Source organism: Anastrepha obliqua, chromosome 4 (genome assembly GCF_027943255.1).
Source record: "Anastrepha obliqua isolate idAnaObli1 chromosome 4, idAnaObli1_1.0, whole genome shotgun sequence".
NCBI lineage: Eukaryota > Metazoa > Arthropoda > Insecta > Diptera > Tephritidae > Anastrepha > Anastrepha obliqua.
Window position 1 is genome coordinate 62,603,156 of NC_072895.1, and position 21,571 is coordinate 62,624,726.

Genomic DNA, 21,571 nt, shown 5'->3' on the forward strand with positions numbered 1-21,571 from the left:
CTTTTAACAACACTTCGATTATTGAATCAACGGCGTTACTTATCCAACCGGCGACTTCGAAGGTATTCACAAAATCTATTCCCTTTGTGACAGTTTATTTATTTAATGTCTGATTAATTTACTTCTTCATGTGCGATGAGCTATAGATTTCATGGCGTGCGGAGAATTTGTCACAAGTGTATTTTTACGTGGGCATTTCATGGCATAATTTTTCTTTCAAAAAACAAATTCCGTACAAAACATTTCTGGCATTTTCGGGCAAAAAAGTTTATTAAACGGAGAGTTAAGAAAAACTCGGGGAATCCGTTTATCTTTACTTGTATACTTTAAAAATGCTAAATAGGTTAATGAAATTAGAATAAACACTTCGTTTTTTAAATTTCTCTTTTGATTTTATAATGCTGTCACTACAAAGATTTCGTATTAATGTAATGACAAAACACAAGTGACAGTTCATTGCATACGATAAACCTTGCACCCTTTGCGATTTATCGCATGAGGTCTGCGATGAGCAGTCTCCATTTAATAATGGGGACCTTTGGTTGAAGCAACCTTTATTTTTCGCGATTTTGACAAGTCTGACGTCAGTTCCCTTTCCAATACAAAACAAACAAAAGGAGAAGAAATTACAAATTTGTGAAAGTTCAGTTAATGGCTTGGTAATATTGTGATTTGTGAGATTTAAACTAATGAAAACGAAGAGCCGCGTGTTAAAGTATGGAAGCACAAATGAATAGAAATTTGGAATTTGGAGGCAAATGCAGTTTTTAACTTTATCTGATGAAGATGGCGTATGTGTGTGCGTACAACTTCTTGTGTTTAGTAATTTCTATTGTTTCGCCTACTCTTCCTCTTCACAACCAAGTAATTCTCCTTCCTTTTGTTTGTTTATTTATGGGCTCTGACGACACAGCAAATTTTTGAGGCACAGCCATGTATTCTATCATCCTTGGCTTTGTGTTTTCATTCTTCTCGATGTTGTCGGATCTAGACTAATGCTGAAACCAGTGAACGCCGTAAACGCAATCTCCTGTCAGCTGTTACGATCAAACTAATGAGAGCCCCATGTAAATGAAAAATTCCTTCCTTCCGTATCGCAGTATCGTAGATTTCATTTCACGATTTTTAAAAATTCCCGTAATACCCTGTCAGCTGATTGCCCTCTCACCACACAGTGTTGCCAAGCAGTACATTTCGAAATCATTTACAAAATAAACTTAGAAAAATTATAATTTTTATTAAAATAACTTAAAAACACTGTTGAATAATGTTAATTATAGATAAATGAACTATTTGCATTTGTTGGTTTTTGGCTTTATTAGACAATGAAAAATTGTAACTGATAACGCGGATGTGTGAAAAAGTGTGTAATCAAAAATATCAATTGCAACATTGTGTAGATACACCCAAACACATACACACACACACCGATGTATTGTGTAAATATGTAATTAAAAGAACGCAGCTGTTCTCGGGGGTGAGTTTTTGTGCACGGTAAGGGACTGCGGTAAGGAACTGCGTACGGTGTTCACTGTTTTCAGCATTATAATTCGATGTAGCCGGTTGCACGCACCAAAAAAATGCGGCGTTATCTTGCTTATGCGGCGTTACCTTGCTTGAGCGCGGAACGAACGACAAAGGCGCACAATCGGCCCCGCGTTCGGCAACGTTCGACATCTGGCTCTCTCCTACTTGAGTGAGTTTAATAAATGTGAATTTCATGAATTTAATAAATGTTTCGTAATTTTTCACGTTTGTGTAAAAGTAACTTGATCAATTCCATTGCGATTCCATTTACCTCCTTTTCTATATCCATACAAAATATCTATCAAACAAATAAAATTAAAATTTTCTTTTGAAAAATGCAACCATTCCATCAGTATTTTCTTATGACGTTGCCTCGTTAACTATAGTCAGTAAACCGGCTTTATAGACAACCTCTTTTTTTTTTTTTAAATAAATTTCCACAACTCCTAAGCGTTGTTCTGGCGTTAAACGATTTAGGGTGACTGGCAAAATCTTTCTTAACAGTAATGTCAACACAATGGTTATCGATATCGATAGTTTTCTCGCAGCTAAAAAATCACCCGGTATATTGATATAGTGTCTATAATTGGTATTGAACGCATTGACGGTATGCCACACACAAATAAATTCGGCTATTGCCAAGGTGGATTTATTAAGGTGACAGCATTCACCCAGCTGAATTTTTCACTGTAGGTATGGCTTACGTCAAAATGATATGCTTTGTTTGTATGTATTGGTATGTTTACATTCGTATGTTTACATTTGCTTGCTGATTTTGACGTGATGGTTTCACCAAACGCAACAACAAATACATGTAGGGTTTTACTTATATGTGTTTGCTGTCACCTGTAATAAATTCGCCTTGGCTATTGCGTTCGCCTTTGAAAATATCGGTGCTAAGTAAACTTTCTATCGAATAAAAAGTATCGAATCTGTACTTTGTATTTATTTAATACGTCCAATCTCTATTTGTGGCTAGTTAGAATAGCAAAGTATAAATTGTGTCGTTGTATTCGTTAGATAAATTTGGGTTTGTCAAAATTAATAGTATATAATCTTCAAAATTCATTAATTAAGTAGATTTTTTATCGAAAAGTGATATTTTTGTGAAAAACGATGTAGTTATAATTGGTGTTTTCACTGTTGAATTACAAGTGAGATCTGATATCAAAGGCTGGGTGTAGCTTTACGGAACGTCGTGAAAAACGAACATTTTTGCATTGCATTTTTTTAATTTCTCTCAAATGGAAATGGTTGTGGCTGTGCTTGAGAAATAGAGTGCAATAATGGCCTATATCAACGTCGTGGAGTGGACTCCTGACCAAGTGACGGATTGGTTAAAAGGTAAGCTAAAACATCTAATCAGAAAATGTGTGCAAAATAGTATAGTAATAAGAATGCCACTCCCGTATTGTGAATAGTTTAATTAATATGATTATTTTAACAGGTTTGGATGAGTCAATGGAACACTATATAAGTTCATTCACAAACAATGAAGTCGGTGGTCGTCAACTACTCAATATACGTCCTTACGAATTAGAACAACTGGGAATGTACTCAATTGGTCATCAGGAAATTGTATTGGAAGCTGTCGAAAATTTACGAAATTTTGTAAGAGCAGTCAATATTCACATTAAATGCAATATAAGCAATTTTTACTTATTCTCTTCTTTAGTATTACAATTTGGACAAAGAAAATCTTCAATTTATGGCATTACATGTCGCCACTGCAGCTCATAGCTTGCATAGACAGTTAATTACACATAGTGATTCCTCCAAAATTGAGACACAAATTTTAAGTGATATTACGCGCACAATTGGCACAATAAAACCTCTAATCGGTTGGCTTGAGCGCGCTCCTTTCCAAGGGCAGGTACAATTTACGGAAATTTGTCGTAATTTACTGCGTCTTGGTCTAGAAATGGCGACTATGGCACAACGAGATCGTTTTGTCGAGCGTCCGGTGGATCAGATACTAGGAACTGCAGAAAAGCTTGAACGGCTTGCCAATTATATAATACAAGATATTTCAGATCCTATGCTTCTGCAACCGGCTTCGTTAAATCTGGTCACCGTTAAGAAGCGAGAAATGGATCCTGGTTTTGAAATTGAGTCCAATTATCATGGTGTTCACCGTATTACTGAAATTAAATATAATTCTCCAGCACACACCTCTGGCAAAATAGAATATGGTGACGAAATAGTGCAGATCAACTATCAAACAGTAGTAGGTTGGCAGGGCAAAACTGTGTGGCATCAGTTACATGTGTCACCAACTGATGTGCTTTTAACATTGAAAAAGCGGCCGAAACATACAAAAATCTATGGCCAGATTTACATGCAACCGTATCGATTACCCAGCAAGAAACGTACAGTTGGATCCCGTTGGGGTGAAAACCTACCCACTCCAAAAACCAGCTTTCTCACTGTGCCAAACAACTCGGCAGCATTTGAGCTGCTATCTTTGAAGTCTGAAGAAAAGGCCGCTACAACTGCTTCAGATTCGGAGTCTAATTGCAGTGACACATCTACACCCACAGAGACAAAAACATCGGAGAAACGCAGTCGGCTGTATTACGAAAAACCACGTACTGTGCTGCAGCGTCGGCATACGATCAGTGGTGACCTGAAGTGTGGTAATGATGTGACTCAGCATCATAAACCAAACGCTAGCATTGTGGGTGACCCATCATCACCGAGTTTACGCGATAAATGTAAGTCGTTCGGTTTCGGCTTGGAGTTGACTTCACGACCGAAGACTTGCATAGGTATGGGTGTTAAAAACGAAGGGGGATCTGAAATACATGAAGTATTTAACAAATCAAAGGCAACTGATATTACTGAAAGCGGAGAAATTACGGTTGAACGTTCAAAGCCAGGAGTAAGCAAGGTTGTACGTTTTGATGCGAATATGAAATTTGAGGACTATCCAGTGGATGAAAAATATATTTGCAATGTAGAAAATACGATTTTAGAGACATTCGAACCAATACTCTTTGCTGATGAAGAGGATGAAGACGCATTGGATACGCAGCGCAATGTTATTCGTGATGATAGGGTTTCAGCTCCACTTTTGCCAACCCCAGCAACAACACCAACTACACCGAAGCCTCCAGCGCCTTTGCCTGATGCCACCGTTGTAACTCCAGCTCTTGAAACAGTAAATACACAAATTGTAGCTCGACGTGGCCGCCTCGACAAAAGCCATAGTACGCCGGCATACGATAATACAGGCGTAGAGTGCGATACACCTCCCGCTATTGAGCCTCGCAAAGAATTTCTTCAACAAACACCGCCTGTGCCACCGCCCCGACCACGCAAACAAAAAGATATGATACCGCAACCAGTGCCACCACCTCCTCCAAAACCACCAAATTTAATGGGTACTGCATTGCACTCGTCTTCTAATATTAAGTTGGCTACACCAGTTATTAGCGCAGAAGTAATGGGCAATAACCCACTCCATATACCCCTGCCTGTGATGCCATCCATGATGATTCCGCACCCAAATTTAACCAGTACCAACATCCATTTATCAAACGCTCCAACACAAATCAATGAATTACACACTCCAACAAAAAGCCGCACACTGTCGTTGAAGAAAAAACATAGTCTCGTTGCAAAAAGGCGTAACGTTAATCTGAAAGTGCTCGGTACCGGTGACATACAGGGGCATTTGTATCGGCGTACAAAAGATAGACGTGGTGTCACATTTTGGGCCCGACTTTATTTTGTAATGCTCAATACTATTCTTTATGGATTTCGCTCCAAAGAAGCAACAAAAGCTAGTTGTGTTATATTTCTTCCCGGTTTCACAGTATCCTTGGCTAAGGTAAATATGTCTATAATAATCCAAATATAGGAGAATAATTAAAAATGTTTACTTAACATTTTTTTCGTCAACAGGAAGTGCATTCGAAGCCACACGCATTCAAAGTGTATCATGCAGCAAAGACATTCTACTTCGCAGTAGAGTCCCAGGATGCACTCAATCAATGGGTAGAATTGCTAAGACAAGCCACTTTGCATCCGCAACCGAACTCGCACAATGTGCGACAATTTGCATCAGGCGATACAATGGACGATATAAACACCAAAGAACTATTCTCTGAAACGGATAGTTCAGGTGAAGAAACTGAGTCGATAGTTTCCAGCAATCTATGCACGCCATCGCCCCAATCCTCAGGAAAGGATATCATCGCAAATTTATCATCGGCTACATCTACTCCCAGTTCATCGCAACCAAAACAAGAACGTCGGTATTTGGGCTCTCTCCGTAAATTAACTAAGGGCACATTGCCATTCAAAAGCAGCAACTCGGGTGAAAAAAAACCTTCAAGTGACATTCCAGTGCCTACAGATCAGTATCGGAGTTACCGAAAAGTACCAGGAGGCAGTTTCGGATTACAGATTGGAACCAATACGCCTGGCTATCACCACGATTTGACGTTTCAACCGCTTCAAAGTAGTAGCCCTCCCACGCATGCACTGAATTTCTCACAAACACATTTGGCGCCAGTAGTGGCACCCCCGCCACCACCACCGCAAGATTTGGGTCGTAAGCTTTCGCTCTCTTCAAGTCACGTTTCAATCGTAAGCAACGGTACTGATTTTTCGCTCAATTCTTCAGTAGTGTCCACATCGTGCTTAGGTCCACCTTCGTCACCGGCACCAGTGCCTGATCGTAATGCATCCTACACTGTGAGTCAGCAGTCGCCCGGCGCTCACAGTAATTCCACATCAACTTCAAGCATATCATCGAGGTCCATGCGAAAAATACCGTACAATTTCATACATGCATCCAATCCAAATTTAGTCGAATTCGATTTCCAAACATCGAAAACACTTGACTATTCGTTGCCCAAAATCAACTCTGCCAACTCTTGGGATGCACATCATAACATTCAGAGTTTCATTACACTGAAGGATTTAATGTTACGTAAACAGGAGGAGGAAGCCCAGGAAATGTATAACAATCGTGTGTTGCTGGGCGTTGAAAAGAAGGATGTGCAGCAGAATAGGTCTGTTGCTGGCGGCGGTGCGGGGGATTGTGGGGACAGTTGCGCCGGTAGCATCACTAGTAAATTATCGAAAACCCAGAATCGCAGTTTGCCGAAGACGCCCGATTATGAAATTAGTTTTAAACCGGATGATGAAGACATCCGACGAACGCGCACAAAGGAGGGTCTAAAACTGCGAGACTTTGGTTACGAATTAATATCTGGCGACGAACCAATGGGCTCTGTCATTGGAGGCTCCAGTGTATTAATAGCTTCACGTCAAAATTCTAACATGTCAACGGTAAGCAGCAATGCTGACCATCACTCGGAAAGTAGCAGCATAATAAGCAGCAAGTCGCGGTCATTTGTTCTCTTGCCGCACAAAAGCAAGAAACATTCGAGTAATAGTTGCTCCTCCACATCTTCCATTACTGAACTGACAAGCAGTAGTGAAAAGCGTTCTGGAAGTATAAAAAAGAAGAGTAAAAGCGAGCGCATTTTCCAGCAGTTCCACAAGCATACAGGCAGCAACAGCAGTGGGAGTACAGCAATGACCATGACTTTGCCACTAAACAAGCAGAAAGCCAGCCAACGAGACATGGAATTATCCAATAATGGTAGAAGTAGCATCTGTGGCACTGGTATAAAGAAGAGTCATACATATAATCATGATTTGAAAGAAAAAGCGGGTGTTAAATATGACGCCCACCGCAAAAACTCTGTGCCAATTTTGACTAAGTTGAGCACTACATTCGGTGTTGGAAGTAGCAACAGCGGGGGTAATGTTGCTGGATCAATCAATAATAGCAATTTTATAGGCACTAAGAGTGGCAAAGAGAAACGATTACTGGGTTCACCATTGCTACATCGCACCGTATTTGGCACACAACATCATCATCAACAGTACCAACACACTATGAGCGGTATTTCTATGCCCACTACACCAACCTGTACTGGCAGAGAATATGATCGCGAGATATTCTCGCAAATAATATTTCCGAAAGTAAACTCCTCACATCATCACCAATCTAATAATTACCAGAGTGACCGCAGTGGTGGAAGTTACGTGCGACATGCTCATTTGGCGACTTCACAATCCAGTTCAGTAATCACAGCTCCTGACGTAGTGGCGCCGCCTCCACCACTACCACCTCACGAACATCGAGACGGTAACATCAGCAGAAACCTTAAAGATACAAATACCGTCATTGGAGCAGGCGCAGCGACAATCAACTCGCCTGAGTATCCGCATATGGAGTGCCCGCCGGTATTTGAACCCGAAATATACTCATTAACAGACACGTATGCTAGCCAAACACTCCTACTGCGTCGCAAAGACAGCGGTAGCAATGGCGTTGAAAAGCAACAATAGCAATACCAGTCTTAAACAGCGACAATAGGAATATCCTATGTAAAATATCCGAAGAGAGCCGGCTACAAACGTCAAATAATATAGTGTCTTCCCTTAGTTAGTTTTATGCTTTTTGGCTTTAAGTTTGAGTCATGTAGATTGAATATTTTTGAACATAGTATTAGACGAAATAAAGTATATATATTATTTTACGAACATATTCCGATAAAGAATTCAAATGCCTTATAATTTTATTATATTTTATTTAAATACAAAGTACCAAATTGAATGCATTTATATATGGTCGCATCCCCGACAGACGTCATTCACACTCACCGTCCTACAGGGCAGCTATTTCCCGTTCTACCTCTTCTTTCGAAAACATACGGAAATCTTCGTTTGGTCTCATAACCAGCACTTCGACATTCTTCGATTCCAGTTTTTCCTCCATTACTTGTTTGAGAATAGACATTGCCAGTTTTGTCGCCTCTTGTAAGCTCATGTCTTTGTGATATTCATCTTTAAGTGTTTGCTGCGCACCTTCACTACCAGAACCGATTGCTTTGGCACCGTAGCGTACATATGTTCCCGATGGATCCATATGCCAAAGCTGAGGAACACCCTCATTAATTCCGGCAAATAGCATAGCTACACCAAATGGGCGACTCATAGCCGATCCACCATCACTACTGTCGCCAAACTGTATAGCCATAGCAGATACTGCTTGCGCACAAGATTCTATAGGCATTGACTCATTATAGATGAACCAATAGTTTTGGCATTCAACGCGTGCACGGTCAATCAATGTACGTGCATCAGCAGTCAGCCCAGATGTAACGCATCCAATGTGTCGGTCTACTTGTACGATTTTTTCTACACTACTAGAAACCATCAAATCAGATGTGCTACGTTTTTCAGCAGCGAGTACCACGCCTAGAGTTTCAAGTCAAGTCGTTAAAATTATACATGCAAATGGTGTGATTTCTTAAGCTTACCGCTACTTGTGCAAATCCCGATGGCAGTGGATCCCAATTTGATAGCTTCTATGGCGTATTCCACCTGGAATAGTCGTCCCTCTGGCGAAAAGGTGTTCACACCACGATCATATTCAGCACGTGTTAAAAACATCTGAAATATTAAAATTAAGCTATAAGTACTTTGACTTGCTAAACAATGTTCAGGACTCACATTCTAACTCAAATTGGATGGAAATTCAGAAAAAAACGAATTAATAATAAGCGGCTAGGAAAATGACCAAACACTTTTGCCGTCTTCAATGCTGTCAGCAGAAATGTCAAAAATCAGCAATACCAAACGTTATACAGCGAGGCTGCCAATAGGTTGTATGAAGCGAACGTAAAAACACGTTACGTTACAAATATGAAAAGCCTTTCGAACGTTAATAATAATTTTCCTTTCCACGAATCAATAATCTATATTCAGTATTTTTACATTTTTTTTTTGTGAAACAGCCCTCGCATATTTTTTTATGTACGACGCTGCCTTTGGCTCCAGGAATCTTGGACGATGACAACATCCGATGAAGCGACGCTTGGAGTGTTTGAGAGAAAGATATGCGTAAGATTTTTAGACCTTGGCACGTTGGCAACGGCGAATATCCCAGACGATCGATGAGCTGTATGAGCATTACGGCGACATGGAATTAGACCAGCAAATAAGGATCCAGCGGCTACGTTGGCTGGGTCATGTCGTCCGAATGGATACAAACGCTCCGGCTTTGAAAGTATTCGATGCGGTACCAGCTGGTGGTAGCAGAGGAAGAAGAAGACCTCCTCTGCGTTGGAAAGATCAGGTGGAGAAGGACTTGGCTTCACTTGGTGTGTTCAATTGGCGCGGGCTAGCACGGGAAAGAAACGACTGGTGCGCTTTGTTAAACTCGGCCAAAATCGCGTAAGCGGTTATCGCGCCAATTAAGAGGAAGAAGAAGACGCTGCCTTTAGGGCTGCATGAAGATGTTAATGTTGTTGCTGTAGCACATTGTCTGGATTGATGTTTTAATATGTCTTGTCACCGAAGTCATCTAACATTAGGTCCTGACACGTCGAAGAGACGGTTCAAACTCTAGAAAATGTCTACTGGGGAGGTATGATGCGTTCTTTAACTAGAACCTCAACTTGAGAACCATTGTCAAGCAGTAAAGAAGTGAGAAAGTTCATTGTAATGGGTGAATCGCACATAAGATGAGGGAAACTCTCTTATTGGCAAGCTGACAGCATTGAAAAGACTGATAAAATTCGCGATGACGCTTTCCGAAATGGCTGTGACTTTAACGCTACGAATATGCAAACAAAACGAAGAGAAAGTACTTGTTTGTAAGAGGAAGTGAAAGCAATAGAAACCGCCAAAAACCAAAAATTACATACACGTATACACACTTTCTTGCCACGGCGTCATCGACAAAAAACTGCGTTCGGAAATATTTTTATAATTAGTGCCTTCAAAATTTAACTCGCAGCTCTTCATTAACTTAAAAATCACAAATACTAAAATCCCAATATTACCTACACATTTACTGAATATTCACAAACAAGCAACTTTCATTCCTTTTGTTTCGTTTATTTCAAGCGATGGCGGCAACCGTTTGTCAAAATCGCGACAAATAAGTTAGTGGTTTTCGGAAGGCACCACTTTAAGTATTACGTACACCGTGCAGCATTGAGATACAGACATTAAAATGTAGTGGTGGAAGTATGCGATTGACCATTTGGAAAGTTGTCAGTAGGTTCTGCGTTACTAGGACCGTCTTCTCACATATTCGCTACGTTTTATCTGAGAGCTTGTGGTGCTAAGTAATGGGGAGATGCTGGGCTCAGCAGGTGTGTTGGTAATAGGAGAAGAAAGGACTTAAGTATCTTCAAGACATCAGAAGCGGTATGACTTCCCTTGGTTCTTAGGCTCCCCACTTTTAAATAGTTGCACTGTCTCTAAACACTTTCCACAAATCATTTTTCAGTAACGAATAAAGTATTTGTAAATTTTTTCTTGGTTTATATATTGGCATTATATCTTGCATTTAATCTTTGCCCGTTTCGCCTTTTTTTTTCTGAAAAAAAAATCTGGCAGCACTGTTGACGTATATTTTTTAGCAAATAGATCGGCGATTAATTTGGTACCTCAGCAGAGCTCTTCTGTTGAAGAAGATTTGTCATTTGACATATGTCAGCTGACTATTTTCGAGCTCTGCCTTTATTAACATAGTTATTGATCTTAAAGTGGAAAATGGCTTTACATTCAGCAAGAGGAAAATTAATATCGGTTATTGGTGATGAAGTGAGCAAAATAACGAGTTTTAAACAATTAATGTAATTTACGATATTATTTATATTTATTTCTAGGACACCTGTGTTGGTTTTCTTCTGGGCGGAGTTGGTGAAATCAACAAGAACCGTCACGCCAATTTTATGGTCGTCGACAAAAGTTAGTTGAACAATTTGCACCACATCATCGTTTTACATTATTTGACATTAACTAATTGAACATTTAAACAGATACGCCAGTAAGTGAGGTCGAGGATTGCTTTAGGCGTTTTGTAAAGCGCGATGATATAGATATTATTTTGATCAATCAGAATATCGCTGAACTTATCCGTCACGTGATTGATGCACACACTTCGCCAGTACCAGCTGTACTGGAAATTCCATCAAAGGATCATCCATACGACGCTAGTAAAGATTCGATTCTGAGACGTGCCAGAGTAAGTTTAAAAGAAAATCTGTTTAGTACTGCCAATAATATGTACATTTTGTGTTTGTTTTACAGGGCATGTTCAATCCTGAAGATTTAAACTAAATAATAAAGATAATTATTCAAAAGATAATTGTAAAGGCAAACTTTTCATTCTAAACCCAGTATTCCAAAACTTTTTGTTTTTATTAATGTTGTTATAAGTTCTTGTGAATATAATTAAATGCAATAAAATTTGTGACCGGAAATGGCCTTTTCCCACTGTGGGGTTACCTATTGATCTAATTTTGGATGAACGCTATTACAGTATTATTGGAAACAGTAACAGCAATTGCTTGAGCCAGGAAAACTTTGACAATATCTTAAGGTTGCAACGGGCTGGGCAAGTTTTCTATGAATAACAAATAATGGAAGGATTTAGATTTTTAAAATTACATTATAACGGTATTTTATTCTTAAGTATCATATTCAGTGCAGAAAAATAATGAATTAATGGTAATGCAATATGTGTAAGCGGTTGCTCCTACACTTTTAATCAGAGCTGACAGTTGATTTTACGTAACCGGAACGACCCGGATTTATATCTGGCCAAGTGCTGTCACTTCAGCAGCAGTCCTCGCATATGTTGCTACAACAATCAGGGCTGACATTGAGATAGCGGGGAAGGTATTTACTGCGTGTACCAGCGAAAGTTTTATCTGAACTCTACTTTGGTTCCATGTAGTGAAGCGACAGATGGAATCACCTTAATAACTGTTCAGGCTTTAAGCTATACAGAGAGTAGTACACACAGTAAGTGGCTCCATGGTGATACCGCAAACAGGCACCCCGAGCCTCCACGCGTGTAACCTTGGCAAATTGCCGACACCTTTACCTCTAATATCCTTTCAACTTCTTTCACGCTCCAATCACCGTATGAACCCAACCAGTGGCTCTTGGTACGGCACACGGTCTGTTCAGTGCGTCAGACCTGTATATCTCGGAACCTGACATATGTATATCAAGTGCATTACATACTTTAGCTCGTGCTACTTTTGTTGTTGTTGTTGTAGCAATATACTTAACCCTTTCAGTGTTGTGTAGACCACCGGTCATCTTCGACTAGCTCATCTAACGTTAGGCCAAGGAAACATTCTATTTCGACAGGTTGGGTCCAGAGGGAGAGGTGTGTTAGATGAGTTGGTTTGATGAACGGTGAACGAGGACGTCCCCACCAGTAACCGCTATTGCTCGCTCAGTTGCTAGTAAATAGCGTAACATGGGGACCTATGCCATCCCTAACATAAGATCGTTTATACATATACGTATATATTATATATATATATAATTGGCGCCTACACCCTTTTTGGGTGTTTGGCCGAGCTCCTCCTCCTATTTGTGGTGTGCGTTTTGATGTTTTCCACAAATGTTGGGTCCTATAGTTTCAAGCCGACTCTGAATGGCAGATGGTTGTTTATGAGGTGCTTTTATTTATTTATTTCTTAATATCATTTTGTAAAAGCTTAGGTTCTTTTAAGTGTTTCAGCTTAATTCTAAAAGCTTAAAAATAGCATTAAAAATATACGCAGGTGTTTTAGGGGAAAAAATTTGACAAAGGGAAAGAGTAGGCTGTGAAAAGTAAAAGTAGGAAGAGAATAACAAAATAATGCATGAATTGAATCGTTTTGAACTTTTGTGGTAGAGCGTTTCAAAGAAGAATAGCTAAAACGAAGAACTGACGCTCGGATGCAAGGCAACTCTATTTCATACTAAGGAGATTAAGAGATCAGGACGATCTAGCGAATGGAATTCGTTCGACAAGGTATTTGGGCTCACTAGAGTTAATGACCTTGGAAACTAGCATTGGGGATTTTACTTTTAATAAATCATCAAATTTTACAGAAAATATTTTTAAAGCAAAAATTCATATGTGTAGAGGCCATTAATTTTACTACGCCACAGACTATCACAATTGGCATACCGTTCACATCCATATAAAACGTTGGTAACATAAATGTTTTAGTTAAAAGTAATCGAATTTTCATTGGGGTAAAGTGCCGAATAGCCCATAATGGACGGAGCATACCACAGACATTGCCGAATCCAATGTGGTTATTCCACGATATACTTCTATTGAAAAAAAACCGCGCTGGTAGTTCTGCCTTCTCCAAACTAGATGAAGAAGTAAAGCGAATAGGTCTGGTGCTGAAGAAGGACAAAACGACCTCCTGTCATAAAAAAAAACAGTCAGTGCTTTCGCGTATCGGCACCCATTTCACTGTTGGCAGTTATGATTTCGAGGTTGTCAGAGACCGATAGCAATGCCAGCCTTGAAATCCAACGAAGAATCTCTCTTGCCAACAAGTGCTACTTTGGACTAAGTACGCAATTGAGTAGTAAAGTCCTCTCTCGACGAACACTTTATAAGGCTCTCATCATGTCCGCCCTAACGTATGGCGCAGAAGATTGGACGATGACAACATCCGATGAGATGTCCCTCGCAGAGTCTGAGAGAAAGATTATGCGGAAGACTATTGGAGCTTTGCACGTTAGCGACGGCAAGTAACGTAGGAGATGGAACAATGAATTGTATGAATTTTACGACGGCATAGACATAGTGTAGCGAATACAGATTCAGTAGCTTTATTGGCTAGGTCATGTAGTCTGAATGGATACAAACGCTCCGGTTCTGAAAGTATTCGATGCGGTACCATCTGGTGCTATCAGAGGAAGAAGAAGGCCTCCTCTGCTTTGGGAAGATCAGGTGGAGAAGGACTTGGCTTCACTTGGTGTGTCCAATTGGCGCCGGTTAGCACGAGAAAGAAACGACTACCATCCGATACCCAAATTAGCCCCGTCATACAGCTTCAGTCGGATTTAAAACCAGATTAGTACTGATTGACGAGCAGATCTCGACTCAGAAAATAATTTAATTTGGCGCACTATGCGCTCAAGTTCCTTGGACAAAAAAGGCAGTATTGCGATGAGCCTAAAGTCCCTATTAGATTTTCTAATCGGAATGATTTCAGCCGACTTCCAACAGTGAGGAAAAACAGACGAGCTGAAAATGCTTCTTAAGACATACATACATACATAAGTTACTTAAAGTAAAATGTTAGGCAACAAACACTTAAAAAATTTGGAATCAATGCCATCTGGACCAATCGCATTATATTTCACACCAAGGACGGACCCGACAACTACACAATCATCAATATTGTATACTTTTTCCATCGGGTATCGGGTATTGTTCCATTCATACATTCAGTATACGAGTACATTTTACGACATATAAAGGGTGTTTTTTTTAGAGGTTAGGTTTTCAAGTTGGCACTACTTTTTTCGTAGATGGTCTTTTTGACAGCTGTCACTTGATTTATGCTCAGTTTGGTTTGCCATTTCATAATGAATAGACTTACACCTGAACAACGTTTGCAAATCGTGCAAATTTATTACGAAAATAATGGTTCGGTTCGCGCGACGCATCACAAGAAAATTTTGTTCAGCGATGAAGCTCACTTTTGGTTGAATGGGTATGTCAGTAAGCAAAATTGTCGCATTTGGAGTGAACATAATCCACAAGCCATTGATGAGACGCCGTTACATCCTCAAAAAGTCACTGTTTGGTGTGCTCTATGGGCAGAGGGAATCATTGGTCCATATTTCTTTAAAAATGAAGCCGGCCATAATGTTACAGTCAATGGAGAGCGCTATAGAGCCATGATTAATGACTTTTTCGTGCCTGAATTGGACGATGTTGATGTGGACGACCTTTGCTTCCAACAAGACGGCGCTACATGCCATACAGCCAACGCAACAATCGATTTATTGAAGGAAATTTTTGGTGAGCGCATTATCTCGCGCCGTGGACCTGTGGCGTGACCTCCAAGATCGTGCGATGTAACACCGCTGGACTATTTCTTGTGGGGCTATGTGAAGTCGCTTGTCTACGCAGATAAGCCCGAGACGATTGACGTCTTGGAAGAGAATATTCGGCGCGTTATTGCTGACATACGGCCCCAATTGCTGCAAAAAGTGGTCGAAAATTGGGCCTCTCGGCTGGAATTTATTCGAGCCAGCGGCGGCGGCCACTTGCCCGAAATCATTTTTAAAACATAATGGCAAACCCTTATCTTTATAATAAAGCTAAATTCTTGGCCATAACATTAAATTATATACGTTTTATTTCATCTTGAAAACCTAACCTCTAAAAAAAACACCCTTTATTACTGCTACAGCCGGATAATTGCACAAATTCCTCGTTCAGCTCATTTATATTTTTATTTTTGGAAAATAATTACTTTTGTTGCCAATCCCTATTTCTCGAATGTAATTGCATATTTTTTAGAACCTATTCGTGTGCTAATCTGATGTTCGAAGAATTTCAGCTTTTCAAGTTTAATGGTGGCTTCTCTTCTGTGACCCTTGAATACATTACAGGTTGCTGCACATTTCAAGTGATTCCAGTTTAGATATACCTTGGTATGCTTAAGTCCCTTTATAAAATTGTTGAACCAAGGTCTTTTACGTATATTTCTTGATTTTGTTACAAGTGGCATATACTGTTCAAATAGGGAACACGGCGGAAATACTCTTGGACATTTGCCATTGTCTGCCAAGGGACGGCCACATTTTAACATTTTTTCTATAATCATCACTCCCTTGGAGTGTTCGAGAGAAAAATTCTGCGAAAGATTTTTGCACCTTTGCAATGGCGAATATCAAACACGATGGAACAACGAGCTGCATCACGGCGGTGATACTTCAGAGAGTGTGGGCAACATAAGACCGTTAACCGGTTCTAAGCGATTTTGAAGTAATCAGCTGAATTGCTGACATAACAGGGGATTTGAAAGCGGGTTTTTTACAACAGAGGTTGGCAAAAGAATACATGTGGAATGCGCGGGAATAATTCTGATACCGAATCCGCTATGACGTGCCGCCGAAGTTACTCTCCCAATTTTTCTTCGGATGGCCCAATCTTGTAATTTCTCATCCTTGGAACTTTCTGAGTTTTATGCCGACGTCGACACATATATAAGGCACGTACACCATTTCTGGGTGTTTGGCCGAGCTTCTCCTCCTATTTGTAGTGTGCCTCTTGATGTTGTTCCACAAATGGAGGGACCTACAGTTTCAAGCTGACTCCGAACGGCAGATATTTTTTTATGAAGAGCTTTTTCATGGCAGAAATACACTCGGAGGTTTGCCATTGCCTGCCGAGAGGCGACCGCTACTAGAAGTTTTTAAATTTTTATTTTTGCATTTTTTTTTTATTTGATTTTTTAAATGAAGAACCTTTCAAGAATATTCTGTGAAAATTTTAGACGAATCGGAGCAAAACTTACAAAGATACAGCCATGTAAGTGTTGCTACCTACCTGGCTCAACCGCGCGCCATTTGTACTTTAAAGCGTTTTTCCCACAACTTACGTTTTCAAAGTCGGTGCCCCTCATAACTTTGAAACTACTGCACCGATCCTTTTGAAATTTTGAACACTTTTTCTGTAGATGTTTTACAAGAGTTTTTTTCGAATTTGTTGATACTTTTGTTTTGACGGTAACTAATTCACCGATTTTTTACGCGAAAATCGTGTTTTTGACTTTAACGTGTTCCCAAAAATCGAAAAATTTTTAATTTCAAAAAACCCTCTCGGCGTTACCCGGAGAAAACGATTATCTAACGAAATAACTTTGGTTTTTTGATTTCAGATGATTTAACACCGAGTTATGAGGGGCACCGCAAAACTACTTTTTTTTGAGATGCGTCCGAATAATTTCTGCCATTGCCGTATTTTTAAATATTTTTGGATGAAAATTTCACAAAATATACTTCAAATGCTATAGTTTTATGTAGTAAAAGATTTGACGAATAAATTTTAACTGTGTCATCAAAAAAAATCATAAAAATGTGCCTTTTTTTCCATGAATTAACGTGATTTAACGCCGCACTGTTTTGACCCCATCCGATTTATTATTATGGTCAAGGTTAACTCGCCTCTTCCAATCCGTAGCATTCACGGTAATATAAACTAAATCAGTTTCGAATTGCTTTCTAAAGATTTGCTTTGCAAAGATCTGTAGTACAACAAAGAGTGTGAATACATAAGGCCAATAATGGGCATAATTAACTATAGTTACAGTTTTACATATGTATAGACACGTTTGTATGCATGAATTAAGAAGGCAACTATGGAAACAACTAATTCTCAAACGAAGGTCGTTGACCAAAATAAAAAAAGTGTTTCTGAATTTTTTTTTTTAATAATATTCAAAACTTCATATGTATATGGCAAACATGTGCATGTACATATATACCCATATGTACGATAGTAATACGTTGTAGCTCGGCGTTGATCCATGATCCAAGTGAAGCGAATGAAGAAGCATCTTAAAGCAGGTTAGTATGGCGTTAAAAATGGTGAGGAGAATGGGGTGGGCCGATACTTGTAATGAGGTAATGTGCCAACGTTAAGTCTCAAACACCAACTAATATGTATGCAAATATACTTCGAATATAAATGTATGAGTATATAAGTGTTATGTGTGTGCATGTATGTATGTATGTACAAGTACATAGTATTACATATATTATATAATATAAATGTATGAATGCGCTTTGTAAAAATAGTGCCAAACAATAGCGGTCTTGCCACAATTTCCACTATGATCGTCATAAAATAATAGTAATAAAATTAACAACAATGCTGTATATATTTTGAAAGGTTTTGTAACAAATTGAAGTCTATGTGGGCCGGAGTCGTCTTATGAAAAGGGCATTTTTACTGTTCCAATTTTAAAACTCTTTTTATTACAAAACTGATAATTTTAACTGGATTAACAGAAAATTTAGAAGCCCAACAAAAATAATGAAACTATATATGACTGGGGCGCGCTGAAGTTCATTCACTTGATAATAGTCGGAAATAATTCTTGAGTATGCGATTCAATCAGTGTTTTACAACTTCCGACTTTGGTCAAATATAGGGGTTTTCAGTAAGAGCGCTTCAACTTTTGAACTTTTTTGAATAAAACACAAACGGTTTGACTTTTTTAACTAATTTTTTGAAGTGAAAACTTCTTTAGAATCGTTGGGAGTGATTTGAGGAAAAGTGAAACGAAAAAAGCGACCAACTTGGCTACGAAGCGTTATTATATGTTGATATAAAAGTAGCGACGAAATAAATAAAAATAACTTTTATTTTTTCTTGTGATTTGAACCAAGGATTTTGGATCGGAAGCTCACATTGCTAGTCGCTCGGCTACCGCGCCATGCTGTCGTCGCTGGCCTAAAAGTTATTTAGTTACGAAGCGTTATATTATATGTTGATATAAATAATTTTTGTGAGCGTGTAATTCTCAAAAGTTTTATTAGGTTTATTATTTAAAATGTATTGACTAGGTAGTGTGGTTATCAGCTTAACATCTGATAGATCCTCCATCGGAGGACAACAAATGTTAAACTGATTTTTGGAAATGGGCGGAGTGTTTTAGGGGCTTGCTCCTTCTCTGCCACGGGTTGACCCGGTATTGCAGTACCGCCGGGATTTCGGCTTTGAATAAATACAAGAAAAAATATACTAATACATTTAGCTTTGGTGGGAAGAGCCATAAATTTTTATATGAATACATGTAGACGAAAATGGAATTTTTTTTTTGAAATTTGCATTGTAGGACATTTCTGATTATTTATTGAAAACAGTTTTTTGGCTTTTCTATTTTTGGTTTAGATACTGAAAGTCAGTTTAAGTGAATCGGTATGAATATTTCGTACATTAATTTTTGAAGTGAAAACTTCTTTAGAATCGTTGGGAGTGATTTGGGAAAAAGTGAAACGTATTACGTATAAACGTAGCGACGAACTAAATAACTTTTAGGCCAACACCGACAGTATGGCGCGATTGCCGAGCGGCTAGCAATGTGAGCTTCCGATCCAAAATTCTTGGTTCGAATCACAAGAAATAAAATTTTTTTTTTTTTGAAATTTGCATTGTAGGGCATTTCTGATTATTTATTGAAAACAGTTTTTTGGATTTCAGCCTTGAATAAATACAAGAAAAAATATACTAATACATTTAGCTTTGGTGGGAAGAGACATAAATTTTTATATGAATACAAGTAGACGAAAATGGAAGAAATTTGTAAGTCTGTTTCTTCGGTCCGTTTGGGTATTTTTTTTGACAACATCGAAACCAAAGCATTTGTATCATATTTTATCTATCATAAGCCACTCGTATCATTTGTTGAAATTGAAAACATTGAGGATGAATAATGATAAAATGAAGAAAATAAAATATGAACTTTATAGCAATATTATAATGAACCTATAATTATCCCGCTCCTAATGCTGCTTTCGTCTTATTCTCTCTCAGTTTGTTTTACGGAAGGTTTCACTTCTATCAAGTCTAACCGTTAGACTGGTATTTTTTTTTTTTATTGTCGAGTTTGAACATATACATTTAAGTATGAAATTCGATTTCTTTTGCATGAGCACCGCGTGCACGTTTTACGAAGTCCAATCGTTGAACCCAATTTTCAACCACTCTTTTGCATAAATCGGCCGAAATTCCAGCAATTTCGCGTTCAATATTGGCTCTGAGCTCACAAATCGTCGCCGGCTTGTTATTGTAGACCCATGACTTCACATAACCCCAAAACGGGACGGCTTGTTAAATGGACCGTAATGCTCTTAAAGTAGCAGCAACAGAACGATTATTTTCATAAAAAATTTGCACGATTTGCAATCGTTGCTCAAGTGTGTAGCGTTCCATGATGAAATGTATACTAATGAAATTTACAAATGACAAGCGAAAAATAAAAAATATTTCGTCGTTCGCCCTCTCTATCGGAAAAAAGTTGAAGCGCACCTATTGAATAACCCTATAGTTTCGGGGTAGCAATTAACTCAACCTCTAGAAAGCGAGCTTAAGCTTTAGGCTGACCTGTTTCTCAGTAGGTACAGCTGCAAATGTGCGCTTGTGTTGTTATAACAGCATTCTTTAGCAGCTGATTGTGTACTGGGCTTGCGGGCCGACACTTAAAAACGAGTACTAATTCAAAACATGTAGGGAGGTCCAGGCCCGACGAGAGGGGGGGGGGGGGGGATCGGGTACTTTTCCCCCCGGGCCCGGAGTTTTCAGAGGGGCCCGGACTCGAGATTATACGTATTTATATGAATTAGACATCATTGGAAAGGGCCCGCATTTGCAATTTTCCCCCGGGGCCCGGATTTTCCCCCGGGGCCCGGGTATGCTCTCTACGGCCCTGGGGAGGTCTATATTCAGTATACCCGGGCACAATTTAGTAAAATTAATTTGAGCTTAATTCGGTGTTCATTTTTGGAATCAAACAAACTCACAGACAATGGGAGTTATAGCTATAGCTTGTAACATCAGACGGACGGACGGAAATTTTGTCTGAACATACTTGGTTGTTCAATAAGTTTTGCAGTTTGATAAGAGAGAGCGTTGCTACCAGCCTATATTCTAGTATCGAAGTGACATAGTACTTTCTACAATGGAAAAAATCAAATATTGTGCAGTGATTGATTTTTTATTTTTGGAAGGTTTAAAAGAAAAGGAGTTTTATGTACGAATGTTGAAAGCGTATAAAGAATGTTCGCCATCAATTACTACAATAGAAAGACGGGTTGATAAATTTAAACGTGGTCATACATGCTCTGAAGACGAGCCATGTCAAGGACGTCCAAAAACAGCAACAACACAAGAAATTGTAGAAAGAATACGGGGTATCATATTGGAAAAGCGTCGAGTGACTGAAAAATATTTAGTAGAAGTCCTAGGCATCTCATTGGGCAGTGTAAGCAATTTTTTGACTGAAGTATTGGGTTTCAGAAAGCTTTGGGTGCCGCATTTGCTAACAGTGGAACAAAAACACAGTCGAATGTGACTTTCTCTGCAACATTTAGAGCAATTTCGAGAGGATAAAGTGGATTTTGTGCATCGATTCATCCCTATGGATGAGACTTGAGTATATCACCATGATCCTAA

General features: G+C 39.1%; 3 protein-coding genes and 1 pseudogene across 3 annotated transcripts; 3 read left to right on the forward strand and 1 right to left on the reverse strand.

Moving 5' to 3' along the window:
- Positions 1-2,507: 2,507 nt before the first annotated feature.
- Positions 2,508-8,111, forward strand: LOC129243784 (uncharacterized). Its single transcript, XM_054881086.1, has 4 exons — positions 2,508-2,871; positions 2,975-3,138; positions 3,203-5,359; positions 5,434-8,111. The coding sequence occupies exons 1-4, from the start codon at positions 2,814-2,816 to the stop codon at positions 7,897-7,899; spliced, it is 4,845 nt and encodes a 1,614-aa protein (XP_054737061.1). The 5' UTR covers positions 2,508-2,813; the 3' UTR covers positions 7,900-8,111.
- Positions 8,112-8,121: 10 nt separating this feature from the next.
- LOC129243785 (proteasome subunit alpha type-5) lies at positions 8,122-9,193 on the reverse strand. Its single transcript, XM_054881087.1, has 3 exons — positions 9,067-9,193; positions 8,874-9,006; positions 8,122-8,811 (listed from the first exon to the last, which is right to left on the reverse strand). The coding sequence occupies exons 2-3, from the start codon at positions 9,004-9,006 to the stop codon at positions 8,219-8,221; spliced, it is 726 nt and encodes a 241-aa protein (XP_054737062.1). The 5' UTR covers positions 9,067-9,193; the 3' UTR covers positions 8,122-8,218.
- Positions 9,194-11,035: 1,842 nt separating this feature from the next.
- Positions 11,036-11,868, forward strand: LOC129244800 (V-type proton ATPase subunit F 1). Its single transcript, XM_054882648.1, has 4 exons — positions 11,036-11,169; positions 11,235-11,316; positions 11,388-11,593; positions 11,659-11,868. Exons 1-4 carry the CDS (start codon positions 11,119-11,121, stop codon positions 11,686-11,688), a joined length of 369 nt encoding a protein of 122 aa, XP_054738623.1. The 5' UTR covers positions 11,036-11,118; the 3' UTR covers positions 11,689-11,868.
- A 7,072-nt stretch (positions 11,869-18,940) lies between these two features.
- Positions 18,941-19,124, forward strand: LOC129246532 (U2 spliceosomal RNA; annotated as a pseudogene).
- Positions 19,125-21,571: the final 2,447 nt, after the last annotated feature.

Coding starts and splice junctions, on each gene's coding strand:
- LOC129243784 (XM_054881086.1), top strand. CDS start 2,814: ATGGCCTATATCAACGTCGTGGAGTGGACTCCTGACCAAGTGACGGAT. Junction 3,139..3,202: donor TCGAAAATTTACGAAATTTT/GTAAGAGCAGTC, acceptor TCTCTTCTTTAG/TATTACAATTTGGACAAAGA. Junction 5,360..5,433: donor TCACAGTATCCTTGGCTAAG/GTAAATATGTCT, acceptor TTTCGTCAACAG/GAAGTGCATTCGAAGCCACA.
- LOC129243785 (XM_054881087.1), bottom strand. CDS start 9,006: ATGTTTTTAACACGTGCTGAATATGATCGTGGTGTGAACACCTTTTCG. Junction 8,812..8,873: donor CGGGATTTGCACAAGTAGCG/GTAAGCTTAAGA, acceptor TTGAAACTCTAG/GCGTGGTACTCGCTGCTGAA.
- LOC129244800 (XM_054882648.1), top strand. CDS start 11,119: ATGGCTTTACATTCAGCAAGAGGAAAATTAATATCGGTTATTGGTGAT. Junction 11,317..11,387: donor TTTTATGGTCGTCGACAAAA/GTTAGTTGAACA, acceptor ACATTTAAACAG/ATACGCCAGTAAGTGAGGTC. Junction 11,594..11,658: donor CGATTCTGAGACGTGCCAGA/GTAAGTTTAAAA, acceptor TTTGTTTTACAG/GGCATGTTCAATCCTGAAGA.